The 23,460-nt window shown below is 34.4% G+C and overlaps 1 protein-coding gene across 2 annotated transcripts in view; it reads left to right on the plus strand.

The window, feature by feature from the left end:
• htra1a (HtrA serine peptidase 1a) overlaps positions 1–22,832 on the plus strand; it is a 44,146-nt gene extending 21,314 nt beyond the window's left edge. Inside the window, exons 4-9 of one of the 2 annotated variants that reach the window (XR_015512525.1) lie at positions 15,807–16,001; positions 17,441–17,473; positions 17,955–18,069; positions 18,168–18,225; positions 18,419–19,424; positions 19,687–22,071. Coding sequence is in view for 1 of the 2 variants with exons in the window: in NM_001002219.1 (NP_001002219.1) it covers positions 15,807–16,001; positions 17,441–17,473; positions 17,955–18,069; positions 18,168–18,225; positions 18,419–18,514; positions 22,235–22,403 (666 nt within the window). In the remaining variant the exon portion in view is untranslated. 2 annotated transcript variants of the gene reach the window in all.
• Positions 22,833–23,460: the final 628 nt, after the last annotated feature.

A 23,460-nucleotide genomic window follows, 5' to 3' on the forward strand; every position in this document is an offset into this window, starting at 1 on the left:
ACTATAAATACCCTCCAAATAACAGCCATCTTCGTTTGGAAGAACCCCCCCATTCCACCCCTACTTCTCCTCTTTTCCTAGATGGGTGGCATGGTGGCCCAGTGGTTAGCACTGTTGCCTCACAGCAAGAACTTCACAGGTTCTAGTCCTTACCAAGCTAGTATGCTTTTAGAAAATCATGTAAGTAAATAGTTTTTTATGTGCAGTATCCCTTTAAAGGTCCCATGAAATTAAAATAAAGTTGTTTAGATGTTAGTATCAGTATTGTACTAATGCACACCAAAATTCGCGTTTATGAGATATAAAACTGTTAAGCATTTAAAGCTTGTAGTTTGTCACACCTCATATAGCAGAGTTTTCATCAAATCAGTGACCAATCAAATGCTCTCTAGTATTTGACATGCCCCGCCCCCTTCAAGACCTTCATATTTGATGTGCTCGAGCTCAACCATTCTGACAGAGAAGTGATATAGCAAAATGCTATTGGTTGTTTATTTTAAAGGGGAGGAGCAAACTTTTTCCCACCCTTTCTTCATGTTTCACTTGAGATTATATCAAATAATAAATAAAAATGCACAGTTCAAAGCACTTAACGGTACCTTCATGTTTGCATTTTATTACTGGGTGACCACCAAGTTCTTGACTAGATAAAGCAATGATGGAAGTTGTTGTCATGATACTCAGATCTTTGTTTAAATAGTTTAGAAAGTTTGTTTCACAGCTAATTTTTATTAGTTAGTCCCCAGCACTGTAAACTTCACAGTTTATCTTCACATTCACATGCATGCAGTTTGCTCATGCCTTGACTTGATGAGGCAGAGATGAGCTTATATATCACACAGCACAACTTCACTCATGCGGAAAATGGGCAGCACATGTGGATGAACTGAGAGAGGAGTCGTAGAGTAGATTATTTATTTTCTTCTCAATCTTTTGTCTTTCTTCCTCCTTCTCTCTCCATTTATTGGTGTCTGTCTGTCTCTTGGGAAACGATTACTCTGTCTGCAGAAGCCAGACTTCTGAAACCCTAAAGAGAGAAAAGTGTTTTCCCTCTCAGAGAAAGTGAGAGAGAGAGAGGAAATGTGGTTAGGGACTCAAAATGAATCCATATGTGTGTATGTGGACACAAAATTCTGCCACATTTAAAGCTATGGTATACGGATGGTGAGGTCTTGAAGGGTCCAACCTCCATGATCCATTGAACTTCCCATCATTCCTTTTCCCAAACTCAGGAGCTCCAGGAAAATGAATCATTTTCATGTCTCAGCCCATCACACATTTAGTCAACTCATTTGTAAATCTCCCATGTCTTCATTTCCATTCCTCTGCTCTGGTCGTGAGCCAAAGCAAAGAGAAAGATCCCTGTTTAGGTTAAAAGCTTTAAGGCTTATTCATATCGCACACACATACAGTACAGATGAAGGCAAACTTATTAGCCCTAAAGTGCTGTTTAATGCAGAGATTTTTTTTTCAATACATTTTTTAAAAGATAAAAGTTTTAATAATTACTTTCTTTTGTCTTTGCCATAATAACCGTACTGTTCATAATAGTTCACTAGTTATTTGGCAAGATACTAGTATTCAGTTGAGTGCAGATAAAAGGCTTAATATTTAATTAGGTTAAATGGCTAGTTAGGTAAGTCATTAGACAACAGATTTTAGAACACAATTCTTAAGGGGGCTAGTAATATTGATCTTAAAAATAGTTTTAGACTATTTGAAACATAAATAAGATTCCCAGAAGAAAATTGTTATGGAAAATGTTACTGTGATATATTTATTGTGCCCATCCACTGCGTGAAACATATGCCAGAGAAGTTGGAGGTTCATTACGCTGTGTTGACCCCTGTTACAAAATGGTGGTCCATGAATATTACTTGCTCTGCACTGTTAGACCTTACCGGGGTTTTTTACAGTAGAATACTGGCAACACTGTTGCCAGCCACTCACTGTAAAAGTTAGGTTACAGTAAGTAACTGGCAACAGTGTTGCCAGTTAGTTACTGTAACTGAACCATTACAGTGAGTGGCTGGCAACAGTGTTGCCAGTTAGTTACTGTAACTGAACCATTACAGTGAGTGGCTGGCAACAGTGTTGCCAGTTATTTACTGTAACTGAACCATTACAGTGAGTGGCTGGCAACAGTGTTGCCAGTTATTTACTGTAACTGAACCAATACAGCGAGTAGCTGGCAACGGTGTCGCCAGTTAATTACTGTAATAGAGCAGCAGTGGTAACTAACTGAAAACTGTGTACAGTTAATTACTGTATTGTAGTGTTACAAATCACAGCATTATACTGTATACACATTAATAGTATGTCATATATAGTTATTGTGGTGTTACTAAAATTAATCAGTATTCTTAGCTGTTATTTAAAAATAGAAGGCATAACATTTTTCAGACAAATTTATTGTATTGTTTCGGCACCAAACAAATAAATAACAGAAAAAGTATAACAAAATTAAGAAATCAGCAGATGTAGATATTGTCTTACATATTACAGTTCTGCACAGTAAGGCTGCGGTCACACTAACGTTTGAGTATGCAAAATTCTGTCATACTGCACTGCGAAGTGGAATTAAACAAAGCAAGTAGTGGAATTAAACAAAATAATTAGAGATTGAAAAAGCAAGCCAGAGAGGTCATGTTTTGATCTTTGATTGGTATCAAGCAATCACATGATGTGATTTTGCATGTCAGCGTTCTTCAAGCTTGAATTTTCCAATGCTGCGAGTTATGAAATTTGTCACATGAGCTATCATTCCAGGTCTGCAGTACTCACATGCGTACGAATGGAAGTCTAAAGGGAGAAAAGTGCAGTGTGACCGGGACTTTAAGCTGTAACTCTAATTAAACACACCTGATCAAACTAATTAAGGCTTGTTAGAAATCCACAGGTTATGTTGAAGCTGGTGGGTACTAAACTCTGATGCGATGCAGTTCTCCGGGAACTTGGAGTTTGACCCCCATGGTATATAGCAGGGGTGCTCAATCCTGTTCCTGGAGATCTACCTTCCTGCAGATTTCAGTTGCTACCCATATCAAACACACCTGCCTGTAATTATCAAGTGGTGTTCAGGTCGTAATTAATTGGTTTAGGGGTGTTTGATATGGATAGCAACTGAAATCTGCAGGAAGGTGGATCAGCAAATGAACAGCAAAAAACACAACATAATTGTTTTAAATTTTAAAGTTTAAAATAATTAAAAACTGTGTCAAATCTCAATAAAAAGTTTTAAATAATTATAAAAAAATAAAAATAAAGTTGACAACACCGAAAAACCAAAGGATCCAATCTTTTATTGTTATAATTATCTCATGACAACAAACTTTTCTATTGTTTCTAATATAAATTCATAGGTGTAAACACAGCTCTGAAAAATACTTAGCAACAAACCCACAACCTGGGACCTGACAGTGGAGCTTTTGTGTGTGGATGGCTATGTGTATCATGTTTTTGTGATTACCTGTGATGATGTGCACATTACCTTACTGAGATGATGGAATTTAATTTTGGCTTAGTTTCCAGAAAGATACATACAACTGTTAGCATCTGTACATTATGGCAGTATGCATTATCCAATAAATACATAAACTTAAACAAAAGTAATGTAAGAAGTTATATGAGGAGAGGCTAACTAGCTAACAATGTAGCTTTCAAGTACACAGTTCAAGATAACAACAATATAACTAAAACACAGCCTTATTTTAGAAACCCTCAAAAACATTTGAACACATTTTACTTACTCATTGTAGATTCTTAGTTAAAGCCTAAAACATATCAGACTCTACATCTGAATTGATGGACAGAGAATAGAGCACACTGCATTAAACAAATCAAACACCTGACTCTCTTAAAGGGCCAGCATTTTCTGAAAATTCTTTCTAACACCTTTGTGTTTAGAATAAGACAGCCTGTGGGAGTGTGTGGTGATGCCTAAATCATTATTTTCTGCCTTCAAAATGCACGTCTCTATAAATATCAACATAAACCATCACAGTAGATTGGACAGTAATGGTTGAACAGTAATTTGCTATTTATTGTCAGTTACTATCTGTAATGAGTACATAAAGTAAATTACTGGAATTTATTCTTTGCACTTCACAATTTCATACAAAGTCTACTCCTTTTACAGTAAAATAATATGTGTTAATAAATAATAAATGTTTCCTTTTATTACAGCAAAACACTGGCTATTTTACAGTTATTTACTGCACAATCTACAGAGTAACAGTGCAGTTATACTAATTAAATACACTTGATCAAACTAAATCTAAAGGTAGTGTGTTGAAGCAGGGCTGGAACTAAATTCTGCTGGGCTGCGGCCCTCCAAGAGTTTGACATCCCTGGTACATACCATATTTTCAAAGGAACTGCCAACATTTATCACAATCATGCACATACCATTGATTAAAAACAATAAAAATATAAAAACTTCATCCAAAGCAAAAAAATAAAAAATAAATAAACAATCTGATCCTCACGTTGTTCCAAACCTGTAGTAATAATAATAATAATAATAAAAAAATTTAAAAAACCTGATTAATACATTTATTTAGGAAAGCTTTTATATTATACTGTTAATGCCACTTTTACCTACTTCATTTAAAGTTTTCCAAACAAATTAATTGAGTCTCAGCAAACATGTATGTACATGCTGTTCAAGATATTTTTTTAAATAACAAATTTTTACTAGTTATTTAGCAAAATACTAATATTCAGCTTAAAGTGCAATTTAAAAGCTTAACTATAGGTTAAACTAGGCAAATTAGATTAACTATAGAAAAGTAAACAAAGTTATAAAAATGATTGTGATAATTTGGTTGCTCTGTGTGAATATTTTTGCCTTTAAATGCATCTCGTTGATATCTTTACCTTTTAATTAGCTCTGTGACATTAACATTGGTTGACTCCTGATACTCAATGTTAAAAACATAAAAGGAACCAAAGAAAACACAGAGATGGCTGCAGAGAAATTTAGCTTATCATCAATGGATTGTCTCACTTTCTCCTCAATACTGACCATACACATACCAAAACTGAACAGTATATATATATATATATATATATATATATATATATATATATATATATATATATATATATATATATATATATATATATATATATATATATATATAGCAACATAAAGCATTAGAGTACATGGGGTAATAATGGTTGAGCAGTATTTTACCATTTATTATCACAGTAACTATCTATAATGGGTACATAAAGTAAATTACTGTAATTTATTTTTTGCACTACAAAATTTCATACAAATCCTGCTCCTTTTACAGTAAAATACTGTTTCCTTTTATTACAGAAAAACACTAGCTATTTTACAGTTATTTACTGCATAATCTACAGTAAGGGTTAACAGTGTGTAAAAAAACAGTAATTAAAAAACAAACAAACCAAAAAATCTGGAGATGGCTAATAATTACGGTTTAATTAATTAATACGCATTAATTATTCTGTTATATTAGGTATTTATAAATTGTGATTTTTTTTATTTTATTTTATATTGCCTGAACCCACCCTATACTCGTAAACATAACCTTCATTTTATATATTTGTGTGTGTGTATATATATATATATATATATATATATATATATATATATATATATATATATATATATATATATATATATATATATATATATATATATATATATATTGCTACTACTATGTATGAGTGCATTACAATATTGAGTTACTCCTTAAAACTAAAAACTAATTGTGCTACTTAGTTACTTTTTATGGAAAGTGGCGTGTTATATTTTGAGTTACTTTTGCTTACTTTTTCTTATCTGGCTCAGGTTTGATCTCTTTCAGAACGTGCAGGTGTTTTTTCACCTTTTTCATAGAGAAGCTCTGCATTTAACAGCCACCTATATAACCTACATCTTCATTTTTATTAAAAAAATTAGGATAAAATAACATTTTGAGAACTCTCTGAGCCCAGAGCTATACACGCTGTATATACAGTTGAAGTCAGAATTATTAGTCCCCCTAAATGATTAGCCCCCCCCCCCAACCTGTTTATTTTTCCCCAATTTCTGTTTAACGGAAAAAAAATATTTTTTCAACACATTTCTAAACATAATAGTATTGATAACTCATTTCTAATAACTGATTTATTTTATTTTTGCCCTAATGGCATTACATTTTTTTCAAGACACTTCTATACAGCTTAAAGTGGCATTTAAAGACCTAACTAGGTTATTCAGGTTAACTAGGTAGGATAGGGTAAATAGGCAAGTTAGTGTATATTGATGGTTTGTTCTGTAGACTATCGAAAAAATATATAGCTTAAAGGGGCTAATAACTATTACCTTAAAATGCTTTTTAAAAAAAATTTAACTGCTTTTATTCTTGCCAAAATAAAACAAATAAGACTTTCTCCAGAAGAAAAAATATTATCAGACATAGTGAAAATTTCCTTGCTTCTTTAAACATCATTTTGGAAATATTTAAAAAAGAAAAAAACAATTCAAAGAGGGGCTAATAATTCTGACTTCAACTGTACATATCACATGTATATTAATGACTACATGTAAAGTAATGTGTTTGATAATTTTGTACATTATGTTTTGTACAATATGTACATATGTACATTATGTTTTTTGTTCATTATGCCTTTATATTAGGGCAAAAACAGATTTTAAACCTTTAAAATGTTTAATAACAAAATGAACAGTAAGACTATAAAAAATATTCCGAAATCGTTTCCCTAAAAGAGAAAAAATCTTACTATAGTACAAAAAATAGTCGTTTATAAAAGCTATGACCGTTTTGTTTAACTTAGTCAAATTCATTGTTTTACTAGGAGAACGTGAACTGACTGATGCCAATCTTTTGTTGTTTAGCTGGAGGTGGGGTGCAGGTGTAGTGCTTTGCATCCAGTTCTGTTTTTTTTATGATGTCATGTTTCTTGCAGTTGTCAATAGTTTTACCTAAACATAATCTACACCTAACAACAGTCCACTTCTTTTCTTTGATTTGCAAGCTGACTGTCTGTTCACTCGCAGATAAAAAGTAACTCGTATTAAATTTTTTTTTAAGTAACTGAAATAATATTACTTATTTTAAAATGTAATGCGTTACTTTACTCGCTATTTTGGAAAATTAATATCATCACGTGATGTTCATTACTTATAACATGTTACCCCCAACACTGTATATATATATATATATATAAGTCAGGCAAAAAGTTTTTAAAAAGTATAAAAAAAAGTGAGGCTTTACTTTCCTTGCGCATATATTTGGTCCTCACACTACAGGATAAACCAGTACACACATACACATGGTCGTGTGGAGATTATCGATGTTCCAGTGGCCTTATATGCAGCCCAGACTACTGTAATGTGGCTGACTGCTGGTTTGGCCAAAATGAGTCATTTAATATTAGAGGGTAAGATGTGAATCACACGTGGGAACAGCAAAGCAGTTTTGGCCATTTAAGCATGGAAGTAATTGTGGAATTATGCAGATGAAAAGAGGGATATGGGACAGATGCATGGAAATAGTATGTTGATGAAACCTCCAACCCTCCCTCAGCTTCCATCACACACTCAGAAGCTCACAAGTCTGAACTCGTCACAGGTTTGCAGTGTTTGGTGTCATTCCTGGACCCAAGCTGATATTCTGTGATTGAATACACATAAAAACCCTAAAAAATAAAAAATAAAAAAGCATTATCACTTGTGATGTTCATAGTCAAAAAATGAAGGCTTTTTAAAACTGGCTTGTGGAATTGCTTGTTATGCTGTTTAATCACTAAATATTGTACTCCCCCCCACCCCCACCCCCCAACTTTTAGGACATATTTCATATCTGGTTGACTGTACAAAAGTCAGTTTTGAGTGAAAAAAGAGGATTATTTGGTCCCACTTTATATCAGGTGGCCTTAACTAATATGTGCACTACCTGACAAAAGTCCTATCCAAGTTTTAGGAACAACAAATAATAACTTGACTTCTAGTTGATCATTTGGTATGAGAAGTGGCTCATATGAAAGGCAAAGGCTTTTAGATTACACTTATTTTATCAAGATAAAATATGATCATGCCTTGATTTTTAATTATTTAATTAGGACAGTAAGGTTTGACTTTGCTTAGACAAAAGTCTTGTCACTTAACAGAAATAATGCACAGTATAGAATATAAAGTCATGGTGCAGTGGAAAAAAATGAATATTGTGTATGACTCCCATGAGCTTAGAGGACTGCGTCCATGCAGCTCTGCAATGACTCAAGTAACTTATTAATAAAGTCATCTGGAATGGCAAAGAAAGCGTTCTTGCAGGACTCCCAGAGTTCAACAGGATTTTTTGGATTCATCTTCGATGCCTCCTCCTTCATCTTACCCCAGACATGCTCAATAATAGTCATTTCTGGTGACTGGGCTGGCCAATCCTGTAGCACTTTACCTCCTTTGCTTTTAGGAACATTGATGTGGAGGCTGAAGTATGAGGAGTGCTGTCCTGCTGATGAATTTGCACCCCCCCTCTGGTTTGTAATGTAATGGCCAGCACAAATGTCTTGATACCTCATGCTTTTGTTGCCACTCTGCAGATTTCTTGCATGCCCTCCATACTAAATGTAAACCTAAATCATGATTTTTCCTTCACCAAACTTGATTTCTGTGAGAGTCTTGGGTCCATGTGGGTTCCAATAAGTCTTCTGCTGTATTTGTGATGATTGGGATGCAGTTAAACATATGATTCATCTGATAAATCTATACCTTCTGCCAAATGATCAACTAGAAGTCAAGTTATTATATGTTGCCCTTACAACTAGGATCAACAACAAGACTTTTATCATTTTTAATCATTAATCATTTGTTACAATGTACTTATTGTGTAAATACATGTTTTACATTGAACTTATGATTAATTAAATATCTACATGTAATCAAAGGTGTAATTTAGGTTCTGTAATTACACTGTTGACCATTTCTTACACTTTAACCCACTCTTCAACCTATACCACCAAACCTGTCCCTAACCCTACCTGTATCCCATTTTAAATATCCTGCAATACATTATGAATGCAGTTAGTATGTTGTATTTTTTTAATGCAAGTATATAGTCAAGGCCACCTTATACAAAGTGGGACTGATTATTGTATGTCTACTTTTGTCAATTCTAAATAAAATGGGAAAAATGTGGTTTCCCATTTACACAGGAAATTTGTTTTAAAACATTTTAATTTTGTCAAAATGGCAAAAGGTTAAATTATACATGGCATAACAAGAAGTTTAAAAGCTTTTTATTGTAGGATACAAATTTTGACTGGGAACACCACACATGTAACAATGTGAAACAAAATTACAAAAATAGGACACTATTATGCCGTATGCAAAGTCACTATGTTTTAACCCAATGTGGTATAATATGTTGTGAAAAATATTTGTGAAGATGGGCAGTAATATTGAATTATTTATACAAAATGCATATAAAAGCCCTCTTTTAGTGTTAAAAAAACTACAATCAAGATTTCTGAAAGAAAAATTGCAATAAAAAGCCGAGACGGCACATATAGGGAATTTTCTGAGATATCCCGAAGACAAAAATTAGACTTAAATGAAAGATAATTGAGAACTCTATTATTGAGCTTTGAAGCAGAAACCTCTGAGGTTTTCCTTTGGGAAGAGCCACTCACTGAAAATATCTCGCAGCCACATCCAACACAAACCCACCAATGGAGTCACTCAGTGCGTGCAATCAAACGGGTGCTCATCTTTAAAAGTGCAGTAATTAAAGGCACAACGTGGGACGAGGTGCCTACTGACGGGCACAGTGATGACAGAGCAGGACAGTGATCTTAGGGGCTCTTAGTGCATGAGGTTAAGGATGTCTGTTTGAATGTGTCTTGGTCTGCCCTTGTTGAGATTGTGACTAACTGCAAACTGATGTTTAAATGCAGACAAACGTTTTAGCACGGGAATGTCAACCTGTGGAAACTCTGTGTAGCCCCACAACAGCCTGCTAATAATAACCGCATGCTTCGGCAGACTGTGTTACCCATTTTGCACCTGCAGAAGTGCTTGTGAAAGTGTAGCTACTGGAATGGTTTTTAAAGATGTGGGCAGTGGTTTCAGGCACACAGACTGCTGATTGATTCAAATGAACTTGAAGGGAAATTAAAAATCACCTAAAGAAATAAAATACATCACCACTAATTTTAGGCACTGGACTATCATTCAATGTTATTTTAGAAAAGTTTGATTGGTGTTCTCACTACAGATTTATTGTAACTACAGTATTATAGTAGTTTATTGTAGTTAATTTACCATAAACCTTCAAATTATTTAGTTAATTGGAATGAAATGAACATTAACTAAATTTTTTTTATATATAAATAAATTGCTTAAATGTATTTAATTTAAGCTGCTTGAAAGAAAGTCCTTGTTTTCATGTAGTTTATATTTAAACTATAATATGCACAAAACATTAACGTTTAGTAAGTTATTTAAAACTAGAACCTTAAAACAAAAATCATAGTTAATGGAAACAAAGGATAATTAATATTAATGTAATGATAATTTATTTAAAATAAATATTACTATTATTATTATTATTATTATTATTATTATTATTATTATTATTATTATTATTATTATTATTATTATTATACTAAAACATTTACATTTAAATAAACTAACACCATTAATAACATAATAGCATCAGGGCTGCCCAATATTTTGCAAAATTACTGCAAAGTTATTGAAGTAATAGTAGGAATATACATATTTTATCTTTATTTTATGCATTGGCTGTTTATCTATATTTGACCAATCAGAAGGGGCCTTTCAATCTTTACCCCCACACCTCCCCAGTAGTTGCTGTACTGCTATTGGCTGGAGAGGCCCAAAGGTGAACCCAGAGCTGAAAATCAACACTAATGGTAGGACTTGAGATGAGAAAGGAAAGGGAAAAGAAACAATGGTTTCAGGCACAGAGATGATTGATTGAAATTAACTTGAATGGAAATTAAAAATCACCTAAAGAAATAAAATACATCTCCATTAATTTTAGGTGAAGGACTATCATTCAGTGTAATTTAGAAAGGTTTGAGAGGTGTTCTTACTACTGAATTATTGTAACTATTATAGTTGTTTATTTTAGGTAATTAACCAAAAAACTCTGGATCATTCAGTTACTTAGAATAAATAAAAATGAACTAAAATATTTTATGAATAAATAAATAAATTGCTTACATGTATTTAATTTAAGCTGCTTATATTCCTTATTAACTCAATAATTTATTAAACATGAATATAAACTGCACAGAATTTAAAAATGACCAAGGCACAATAAAATGTATGTTTACAATGATTATAAGTAAAACTGTAAGTTAGCTTAAATAAAGTGCTTTAAAGACTTAATTTTTGCATCTTGACACAATTCATTTTTATTCTTAATTAGAATGAATTAGATCTGAAGAAATGTCTTTACCTGTTTGTTATAATATCATTAAACAAACAAATGATTATAAATCATAGCTAATAAAAATAGCGTTTTTGAAGGAAAATGTTACACACTGTAAAAAATGCTGGGTTCCACACAATGCCTTCATGTTATCTCAACACAAACTGATGGAGTTAACTTAATTGCTTTTACAAATGTATGTGGATTGCACACAAAACAATTAAGTTCCCCCCTAAAAAAACTCAAGAATCATGTTGATTCAGCTCATTTGCTTTGATTAATTTGAACAAGCAGCAAAAATACTTTTTTGAGTGTATTGTAAGGATTATCGTTATTAAAGTACTTAACAGCAATATTGCATATTTCCAGTATTGTGCAGCTCTAAATAACATGTGATTGATTCTTACAAAAACACAGATTTTATTCCCTTTACAGAAAACTGAGTGGTGTTTGTTTTCATTGTAGTATATGTTTTTTCCTCTGTCTGAAATCAGTATGGTTGGTATGTGTGTATAATACAGTATATCTGGAGTCAGTAGATAAAATCTTGTTTTTTCCATGCCTTGTGACACACATCTTCTCACTTTGGATCGAAAATCTCCACACTGGCCTTATCCCGACAACAAAGTCTGCTTTCTCTGAGCTCTTCTAGTGTTTCACTGGCATCAGAAGGCTGTTTTTACACGTCCCAGATTGACTGCAATATCATTAACAAACACACCTGCGTAACTTTGGGTGTCGTTGTGCTTTTATAGGCCAGAGGGATGCAGGTGTTTCTGCTGGTAAATGTTTTTAAGGAACTGCTGACCTGAAGCCTCTCATAGCAGGGCTTTATTAGTGTTCATGGTCTGTTTTTGTGACCTCAAAACCTGCTGAATGACCACACCAACATGTCACCTGCAGCATGTGGTAGAGTACTTTGACCTTCATATGCATCTATCCAGCCATCTATATAAATGGTTTTGCATTAGGATACTATTGAATATAAATACTATTGAATATATATTGATTCATTTTCTTGTCGGCTTTGTCCCTTTATTAATCCAGCACGTTTTTTATGCGGCCCTTCATGCTGCAACCCATCTCTGGGAAGCATCCACACACACTGCGGAAAATTTAGCCTACCCAATTCACCTGTACCGCATGTCTTTGGACTGTGAAAGAAACCGGATATGTATATTATTTATTATTAGTTTTAGTTGTATCAATTTCATTCATTCAATCATTCATTTTCTTGACGGCTTAGTCCCTTTTAACCCAGGATTGCCACAGCGGAATGAACCACCAACTTATCCAGCTCGTTTTTACACAGCGTATGCCCTTCCAGCCGCAACCTATCTATGGGAAACATCCACACACACAAACACTACGGACAATTTAGCCTACCCAATTCACCTGTAACACATGTCTTTGGACTGTGGGGGAACGGAGAACGCAGGGAGAACATGCAAACTCCACACAGAAACACCAACTGAGCCGAGGTTCGATCCAGCGACCTTCTTGCTATGAGGCGACAGCACTACCTACTGTGCCACTGCATCACCTTGTATCAATTTATTATTTTTAAAGCAATGACTTTTTGCATTATTATCCTGCCAACATCACACCTCTAATGCTTTAATATATATTTAGAGATTTGATATCATCACTGAGTCATCTTTGTGGTAAGTAAAAAGAGCAAGAAATAGACAGCGAATCTTTCAAAGTGGTTTTTGTCTAGGGTGGTTAAACTATGTAGATGTGGAATGTAAACTATCATTTTGCATAGACCCAGAATGGGTAACTACCATGCCACATTGACAAAATGGCTGACGGTGCTTCACTGTGGCTAATAAGTGCTGTGAGTTCTAATGCAACCTTGTGTCTGGAGCATGAGCTCATCTTTTTGCAATGGTAATGTAATAGATGTTAATAACTGATGGTCTCACCAGAGCCTGCACAGTGGTGAGCGGCACACACATATAGTTACATATAGCACAGCTTAGGGATTCTTCATTAGGATAATCATTGTTGATTTAGACTGAAAATAAATGTACTGGGGGTTTAGTTCAAGCATTTTAACCTTAATGCATTCTATATGTAAACTTTTACCAAGTAAATTGCAAAAAGAGTAAAGTATCTTAATATTTATCTAAATAAATGTTAATATTCCAACCTCATTTCCTTCCATTAATTTATTTTAAAGAAAAAAATATTGTTACAGTCAGGACCTTCATGAGAAAAATATTAAAATATTTAATCCCATTGCAAAAAAAAAAATCATGCATTATATAGTTTAGTTTAGTTTAGTTTATTTGTTTACAGGGTCAATGCACATTATAAAACATTACTGTAAAATGTGCCAGAATTAGCCAAGAATGGCTATTTTTCATCCGTAGACCCTTTACAGAATGTTAAAAAGTCACACCTAAAATAGATGCACAACATTAAACATTAAATAGACTTTCAAATTTAAAAATACAGTTAAAAAAAGTAAAGAAAAGAAAAAAAGAAAAGAAAAAAAGAACAGACTAAATGCTAATTTACTCATTTAAAGGGTTAATATCCTTAAAAAATATAGGATTTTCATAGTTAACAAAATGACTGACGCTGGAAAGGTTAGCTTAAAATTTTAAATATATCAAAATATTATTATTTTTATCATTTTTATGAATCTATGCATGCTTCTTTATCAGACAAACAAGGGTTAATTTGTGTAAAAATGCAATAAGTCATTTTAAAGTCATTTTAAAGGACATTATGTGAATAAGTTCTGGAATTCACATTTAAAGAACACAAAATCATACTGATGTGGCAATAATAGAGCTCTGCACATCATATTAGATAGTGAAATAGGTAGTGTCTTTTTTTGTCTGGTTTGCCAGTCCTCCTTGAGTTTATCCTCTATTTTTAAAACCCGGTCAGCACAGGTTGAGTTCGCTGAGAGTTCACCTCATGATAAAAGCTCAGGATCAGTTTACAGCTCCGAACGCACAGTTTCCTTCCTCTCCATCAGGTGCCCTCAGCTTGAGTAGAAGTAAACGGGCAGCCATTTTGCTTTTTTCTTAAGCTGTTTTCTTTAGCTTTACATGGTTTGTCCAGATTTATTTGTGTATCCAATTGTAATCAACAATCACATGTTTGGTCAGTAGAGAGAGAGAGTCTGCATTCTTTTATAGATGTTCAAATGTTTTGAAACAAATGTTTATGTTTCTAAAATGCTAACTACATATAGCAACATCTTAATTCTTGATAGAAACATGCTAATCCATGCCTAACATGCAAGCAATATGCTTATTCGTGTTAGAAATGGTTAGAATTAAGCAAATTAAAATAGAAACATTCTAATTCATGCTAAAAAATTCTAGCAATATGCTTATTCCTGTTAGAAAATGCTGGAATTAAGCAAATTAGGAAAGAAACTTGCTAATTCATGCTAAAACATGCTAGCAATGTACTAATTTGTGTTAGAAAAATGCTAGCAATGCTGTAAATTAAGATGGAAACATGCTAATTCATGTCAAGCCAACATCAAAGTTTATGGGGTTTATTCAGATGTCACATCAAAGATTCTTCTAGCTTAGCATTTAATGTTGCAGAATATAGATGGTTTTAGGATAGCCTCAAAAACCATTTGACATCCTTCTATTGAGGCCTTAGAATGCTCAGACAGACATTGCATCTCTAATCTATCTTATATGAAAAGTCATATAACCGCCCTCATAATATGTTAGCAGACCACTGTCACCTGAACTATTCCCAAAATACCTGCAATTCATACAAAGCCCTGACAAGCGTGCAAAAGAAGATCGAATGCTTCTGGTGTGCATTTCAAGTTCAGCTCGTCTAACTCTATTTTTACTGTCAGTAAACAAAATAGACACCAGTGCATTGGCTAAACACGCATATTCTGTTGTCACGATGGTCGTCCTTATCAAGCGTATGTGTGGATTCCCAAAACAGCATTCCACTTCATCCATCCTGTCCTTAGTGCCTGTTTTTTTTTTGTGATGACGTGAAGGTTGCCCAGTGATAAGGTTTCAGAGGACTTAATTTAAAATCCCAACCCATGTTTTGAAGAAATATAATAGCGGAAACACAGGGGTGTCAGAAAAAGACTTTTTATATGGCAGTTCAGGAAACTGAAGGCTAGAATTATGGAACGCCTGTCCATGAGTTTATCACATGACTGGCTTTGTAGTGTTATAAAGTTGCTCAGATGTTTAAAACAACTGTGTTGGGCGAGAAATCAATTAAAGACTTTTAATAAACTTTTGCAAGCTTTATGATTGTGAAGGGTTGGGATATTTCAGTCTTATGGTTAGATGCTGAAATAAATGCTGCATTCCCAATATAACAGTTATGCTTTTTTCTCTTTCTGCTCTACAGAATAAGCTTCCTGTGCTTCTACTTGGCAGATCGGCTGACCTCAGACCAGGAGAATTTGTGGTTGCCATCGGCAGCCCATTTTCCCTTCAGAATACTGTTACCACGGGAATAGTGAGCACCACACAGAGAGGCGGGAAAGAGTTGGGCCTAAGAAACTCAGATATGGACTACATTCAGACTGATGCCATCATTAATGTGAGTGAATTATTATTAGACAATTGTCACTTTAGTTTATTTATTAAAATGTCAGATAACATTTTTCCATAAATCGTAACTTGTGTGCAGGGACAGATTTAGTGATTTTGGGGCCATAAGCAATTCCAGCCATGGGGCCCAGGTCCTGAAATGCACGCTTTTATTTAATTTTTATTTATACTGCTGTTTGTTATCACTCAATCTTCTTTTCTACATGTTAAATTAATGCAATCTCTACATTTGAAATGATTCTCATTTTTTTATTGTAAAATTAATTTACAACTAAAAATAATACATATATTTGTTTACAAATTTGACTGCTGGACTGCTCCATGTTGGATATTTTATTTTGTAATTTTATTGATAAATAACATTACATTATTATAATAATATTACATTTGATTGTATACTAAATACTATAGAATTATGTTAAAAACGTATTTGTTTAACTAACATACAAAATATGATAGAAAACCATGTTATATCTAGTTTATAGACATAATTTATACTTCTAGATGTTTATTGGGGCTCCTCAGATTTCCTGGGGCCCCAAGCAGCGGCTTATCTTGCTTATTGGTTAAATCCAACTCTGCTTGTGTGGTGTTTTTCATTTATTTATTAATGGCATTATGGGACATTGACTTTTGCTCTGAAAAAAAATATTTGACTTTTATATATACAGTATATATATAAAAAAATGTAGTTTGGAAACATGTATTATTCTTTCATTCATTCTTTTTTTTAGCTTAGTCCCTCTAATAATCAGGGGTTGCCACATTGGAATGAACCACCAACTTATCCAGCAAATATTTTACACAGTGGATGGCCTTCTAGCTGCAGCCGAGCACTGGGAAACACTCATTCACACTCTTACATTCACACCCACACATACACTACAGCCAATTTAGCTTATTCAATTCACCTATAGCGCATGTCTTTGGATCGGACGGGAAAACAGAGCACCTGGAGAAAACCCATGCCAACACGGGGAGAACATGCAAACTCCACACAGAAATGTCAATGGTTTCGAACCAGCGACCTTCTTGCTGTGAGACGACTATTTTGCTGTGAGTGCTATTCACTGCGCCACTGCGTCACTCAATATGTATTTTATTAGATATATAAATCATAAACTATATATTATATTTATATGCTATAATTAAAATGACCAAACAAGACAATACTTAATCACAGTGATCAGATTTTTACATTAAATTTTGTCAGATGTCAGAGAAGAGATCAACATCCCTTAATGCAACTCATAATTGAAAACCCCCATGGAATACAAAATGTGGGATAATATGGGAAAAAAATTCTGTTGTTTTTTTATGTTTTGTTTTTATATTGTCTTAATGTCTGTTTTTCTCACCATAATGCTCACAAATTCATGCACACAACAACCAAACAGTTCTTAACTAATGAAATGGTTTTTTTTACAGTATGGCAACTCAGGAGGACCATTAGTTAATCTGGTGAGCACTTCTTCATTTCCGAACTGCTGAAATATACCCTATATAAGCTTGCATATACACTGCTTTTTTTTTTTTTTTGCACTGAGCATGGCAGTGTGGTTATCATTTTCCCAGCATGCTTGTCATTTGAAATGGTGTCATTTTAAAAGTCATCAGTCAAGTAAATTAAAATGCATAGGTAATCACAATAAAAGGTAGTCTTTAAAACACTATGAATTGGTGAAATCCTCAGCAGATATTCTGACTTTGATTGGCTGTTGTAATTTTACTCTCTCGCCTCGACTCCTGCCATTAGTATTTATTTTCAACTTTGGGTTTACCTTTGGGCTGCTTCAGCTAATATCAGAAAAGCAACTTCTGGGCAGAAGAGGATAAAGCTAGTAAAGGGCTAATGTGTTCCAATAAGTCAAGTCTGAATTATTAGCACCCCTGTTTATTTTTCTCCCCAATGAGTATATGTCTGATCATATTTTTCCTATAGGATGGTGAAGTGATTGGGATCAACACATTAAAAGTAACGGCTGGAATCTCTTTCGCCATTCCATCAGACAAAATTCGTCAGTTTCTCGCTGAGTCGTATGACAGACTGGCCAGAGGTACAAGACAATACTTGTTTACATAGAGTCAATAACAAAGAATTTCAGTCCTTTCAGTGGACTAACTCACATTTTGTAACATTTGTGGTGTTTTACAGGTCGAGGAACAACAAAGAAAAGATATATCGGTGTCCGGATGATGACCCTCACTCCTTCGTGAGTACATGCAACAAATTAATGCTTATTTTAATAAGCCTAAGGAAAATTTGACATGATTATGTAATCCTATAAAATCTCTGTTGTGATTTATTGGATTGTATTGTAAAAAGTTTAATTTAAGCCTTTCAGCTGTCATTTTTGGGAATGGAAACAGCAGATCTGACGTAATTGTATTCATCGACTCTTGCAGATTGTCCAAAGAGCTGAAAGGTCGACTGCGAGATTTCCCTGACATCACCTCAGGAGCCTATGTGATTGAGGTCATCTCTAAAACCCCAGCTGCAGCGTGAGTCACCAGAACTCAAAGTCCCATAATGCCAAGCAGGTCAAGAGAGCAGGTCAACAGCTCTGGCAGCTCTGACAGGCTGTTTTTACTGGCCACATGCTCTCTGCCGTCATGCTTGGAGGAATATTGTCTTTGGCTCCGTCTGTCTCCACATGTTTGAAATTTATGTTAGACCCCCGCCTATCAAAACACACTCTCACACACATGCAAAAACCTGCTGATGTTCATCATTTCAGCCCAATGTGTTTATTGACTCTCACAAAAACCTTTTCCTCTGTATTTTTGAAGACGTTTTTGTTCATACAGTTAGAGGAAGAGGAACATTTACTCTAAGTTGCTGAAAACGCATTTCAGTTAAAGGGATAGTATAGTTCTGTCATAATTCACTTACCATTCTGTCATTCCACACCTGGTATATCTTGTTTCTACTGATAGGTACGGCTCAGTAGAGTAGAGTTTGGTTTGGGTGACCCTTATCAGGCTTGTGTTTCCACTGCCAACAGTACTTGATTACTTGGTTGGCTTGGTAAACGGCAGAAAATTGCAATTGATGTCATTCCCACTTACAGAAAAAAAGGCATTCTGATAGTTCACGTAATTTGCACACTCAAATGTAGATGCACCACAAATGCATCCAAATAGTGAATAAAGCAGCACACCTTGCACTTTTTACATGTTCAGACTTAATGCGTGAACCGCACCATAAACAACAATGAAAGACACACAGCAGATCATACTCTTGCTTTTTGGCATGTGGTCATTTGTCATAAGAAGACTACAAGCCTTGTTTGAGCTCATGGTTTATTGCTGCGCACAATTATTGTATTACTCACTCACTCATTCATTTCCTTCAGCCTATTCCCTGCTTTATCAGGGGTCGCCAAAGCGGAATGAACCACCAATTACTCTGGCAATTGTTGTACCGTCAGATGCCCTTCGAGCCAACCCTAAGAGTACAACCCTGAGTGCTGGGAAACACCCACACACTCTCCCACACACTATGGCCAATATCATTTATTGAATTCACCTATACCACATGTCTTTGGACTGTGGGTGAAACCATAGCCTATTCCCTACTTTATCAGGGTTGCCACAGTGGAGTGAACCACCGATTAGCCTATTCCCTGCTTTATCAGGGGTCGCCAAAGCGGAATGAACCACCGATTACTCAGGCAATTGTTGTACCGTCAGATGCCCTTTGAGCCAACCCTAGGAGTACAACCCTGAGTGCTGGGAAACACCCAGACACTCTTCCACACACTATGGCCAATTTCGTTTATCCAATTTACCTATGCAATACAGCATGTCTTTGGACTGTGGGTAAAACCATAGCCTATTCCCTGCCTTATCAGGGGTTGCCAAAGCGGAATAAACCACCAATTACTCTGGCAATTGTTGTACCATCAGATGCCCTTCGAGCCAACCCTAAGAGTACAACCCTGAGTGCTGGGAAACACCCACACACTCTCCCACACACTATGGCCAATTTTGTTTATTGAATTCACCTATACCACATGTCTTTGGACTGTGGGTGAAGCCATAGCCTATTCCCTGCTTTATCAGGGGTCGCCACAGAGGATAATGGAGGATTCTTCAAGATGAAGATGACTGTTGAATAAAAACAGCTGATTAAAATCATGTATTAGCTAATCATGTTTTGGCTAATGCAGGTCCGGTCTTGATCAGTAGTAAGCATGTAATCCTCTCAAAATTAGTTTATAAATAAACTTCACTTTGTGCAATGGAGGGTTTATGCATGTTAAAAGGTTCATTATGGGCAGAGTTTAGTGGACAAAAAGAAGATGTCTTACAAAACCATGCATCAGAATGTCATACAACACTGAAACAGCATAAGAGTGACCAAATAATAACAGAGTCTTCGTTTTGACATTAACTTTCCTTTAAAATTGACTAACATCTTCTCGTTAGTCACTCAATTCATATGATTCAGTTCCTGTCAGTGCCACCTCATATCCATGAGCATTTTAGGGTTTCTTGTCTTTATTATACGTCTGCTAAAAACAAAAGCAAACACACTCAGAGGCAAATTTAGGGTTTGTAGGTACTTGTCATGAATTCTTTGTGCATGAAACAGCGTTTTATTGTAAATAGAACCACAGTATTTCCAGCTGCCCACCACATCCTAATCCAGGACTTTTTTTAGTTTTCCTGAAAGTGTGGACGTGTTACAAACATGCTCAGATGGCAGCCAGACTCACAGACACTCGGCATGACACCACTTTGGTTATGATTCACAATTGAATAGCAGATGATCCCTAAATGTCACACTTGCAGTCCAACAAACAGGAAGTACTTGTGAAGTCTAGTATGTAGCCTTAGGTGGATGCAGCATGTGAATGCCATCTCAATGTGTTCTGTTATTTGATCTGTTATGGCATGCATTTAATCCATTAGTATCTATGTTCGTGCTGCTTATTAGGTGGTAGTGTTTATTCTTTACAAATGCTTATACATTATGTGCTAGTAACAAATCAATGTTCTTTTATGGTTATTATCTGATAATACTTAACCATTTGCTAATAGCCATTGATTAGAAACTCGAAATAAACATATACAGTACCAGTTCTAATAATTTGATGCTAGTTCCTATTTAATAGATACTGAATATTCAGAACTAAATAGTGATTGATGACAAATGTCAATGAAAGATTGATTAGTTGGATTGATTGATTAGTTAGACAGTGAAATACAGACTATAATTTAATTAGTACCCATGCAGTGTTTAAGTGTTTATTTTAATAAGTAATATCTGAAAACAAGTATTGGTATTTAATAAACAATATCTAGTATCTTTTAAGAGGTACTGTTACCTGAAGAGTATAAGCACTAGTACCTAGTGAGTTAGTTCTAGCACTTAATTGAAAAGATACTCTAAAAAAAAGTACTCGTAGCATATTTTGTATATTATGTTAAACCGGCTTGCCATACTTATACAGATGTAGGTGTTTATTTCTGAAATATGATGTCAAAATCCATCTGAACACATAAGGTCTGATTTAAAGAGCTATTATGCTTTTAATGCTGATGTTTTGATGAAGCGTATACGATTCTACAACAACTGTAAAAATACATTACGTACAGCCTTCAGGGTTGTTTTTGGAAGCTATTTTGGGGTAATTCTGGGAAATGTAGCAGTGTTTGATTTGTAGATGTTTCAGTCTACGTGATTTAATCTCTTGCTTGATGAAGAGCATCTAAGGCAAGACATCTGAGGCAGAAACACTGTTTTTCATGCAACAGCTTCATTGCTTTTCTTTTTAAATGAAGATTTTAACTACAATGCATATTCTTACGACCGAATCCATCCAAATGAGTTCTATTCACAGTGTTTTGTGATTTATGAAGTGATGAAAACAGGTCCCCAAAATCCCTTGTAAAAAAAAAACTTCTAAGCCTCTAATTCTTAATATACATTTTAAACCTCACTAGTAATGTGAGCATATTAGCATATACGTAATTAATAAAACAATGCTTATTTGCACATTTCAACCCCAGGAAGAATAGCCACCTTGGTAGTGGCTAATAAAAATCCTGATAAATAAATTAAACAAATAAAGAAATAATTAAATAAATAAATAAAAAACATCAGTTTAGAAAACTTGCAATGCAGTTTGCACTAATGAAATCAAAATGGGAAAGAATGTGTAAGCAATTTTTTTTTCTTTTATCCTGTTCACTAACACGCTGTGTCTTCCGCAGAGGTGGACTCAAGGAGCACGACGTCATCATTTCCATCAACGGTCAGCGAATTTCCACAGCCACAGATGTAAGCGCGATCATCAAAAAGGAGAGCAGTTTGCGTGTGGTGGTTCGACGTGGAAATGAGGACATCATCCTTTCTATCATTCCAATGGAGATTGACCCTTGACCCTGAACAGAGCTGCTGCTCATCCACCCAGCAGCCAATGAACTCACTGGGTGTGTCCCCTTTGCCCCGCCCACTCGAGGATCATCTGCCCAAAAGTCTGTGTTCTTGAAATGACTGGCAGGGTGAAAATCTCGGCCTGAGAATTTAGACTGTACAGAGCACATAAATGTAGATTCACATGTATTAATGTTTTTATCCATATCATCAGGAATGATTTAGAGGATGCTACTACTGTTTACTGTTCATCATAAACCATTGGACATGATTAGATTTTTTTTCTCCAGAATATATATGCTATATTTTCCCCATTACCCATTAATTTAGCACACAGCTACTTTTTAAAGAACTTGTTTGGAGTTTCTAACCATTTTTTATAAAATATATTGAAATGTTTGTTTTTGAAAAGATTAAAAACCTTTTGATAATGCACTTTTCTACAGCAAAAATGTTTTACTTCATACATTTGCACCTGAAACAAATAAAAATAAGAAACAAAACATCTGAAAAATATTACAAAATTGCTGGTACATAAAAAAGGCATTAATGGCAGTTACTGGTACTGTTTTGTTTGTTTGTTTGTTTGTTTGTTTGTTTGTTTAAATAATATAAAGCTTCCATTCAGCAAGGATGTAATAAATTGAAAAAGTTACAAAAAATACCATACATTTTTTATTGTTAGAGAATTAGGTTTCAATTTCAAATCACTGCTCTTCACAAATTTCACAAAAATATTAAGCAGCACAATGTCTTACCATTGTAAATATTTAGAAATGTTACTCCAAAGTCTATTACAACATTTCTTAGGGATCATGTAACAATGTAGCAGTATGTATTTCTATTTTGTCAGATATGTTTCAGCATTGATATATAAATCCTACTGACCTTTAAATAGTAATGTAATTGTGTTTGGACACAAGATATATGGCAAAGTAAAAACTAATGTACGTTTTTGTACATGAAAATGATTTATGTAACATTTACAGCTGCTCAAACTGTTTAAAGGAAGAAAAACAAAATGTCATGAAATTCTATCAGGGTGTTTTTGCTGTGCACACAA

The sequence above is a fragment of the Danio rerio genome, chromosome 17 (assembly GCF_052040795.2).
Source record: "Danio rerio strain M-AB ecotype USA chromosome 17, GRCz13ab, whole genome shotgun sequence".
NCBI classification, from domain to species: Eukaryota; Metazoa; Chordata; class Actinopteri; order Cypriniformes; family Danionidae; genus Danio; species Danio rerio.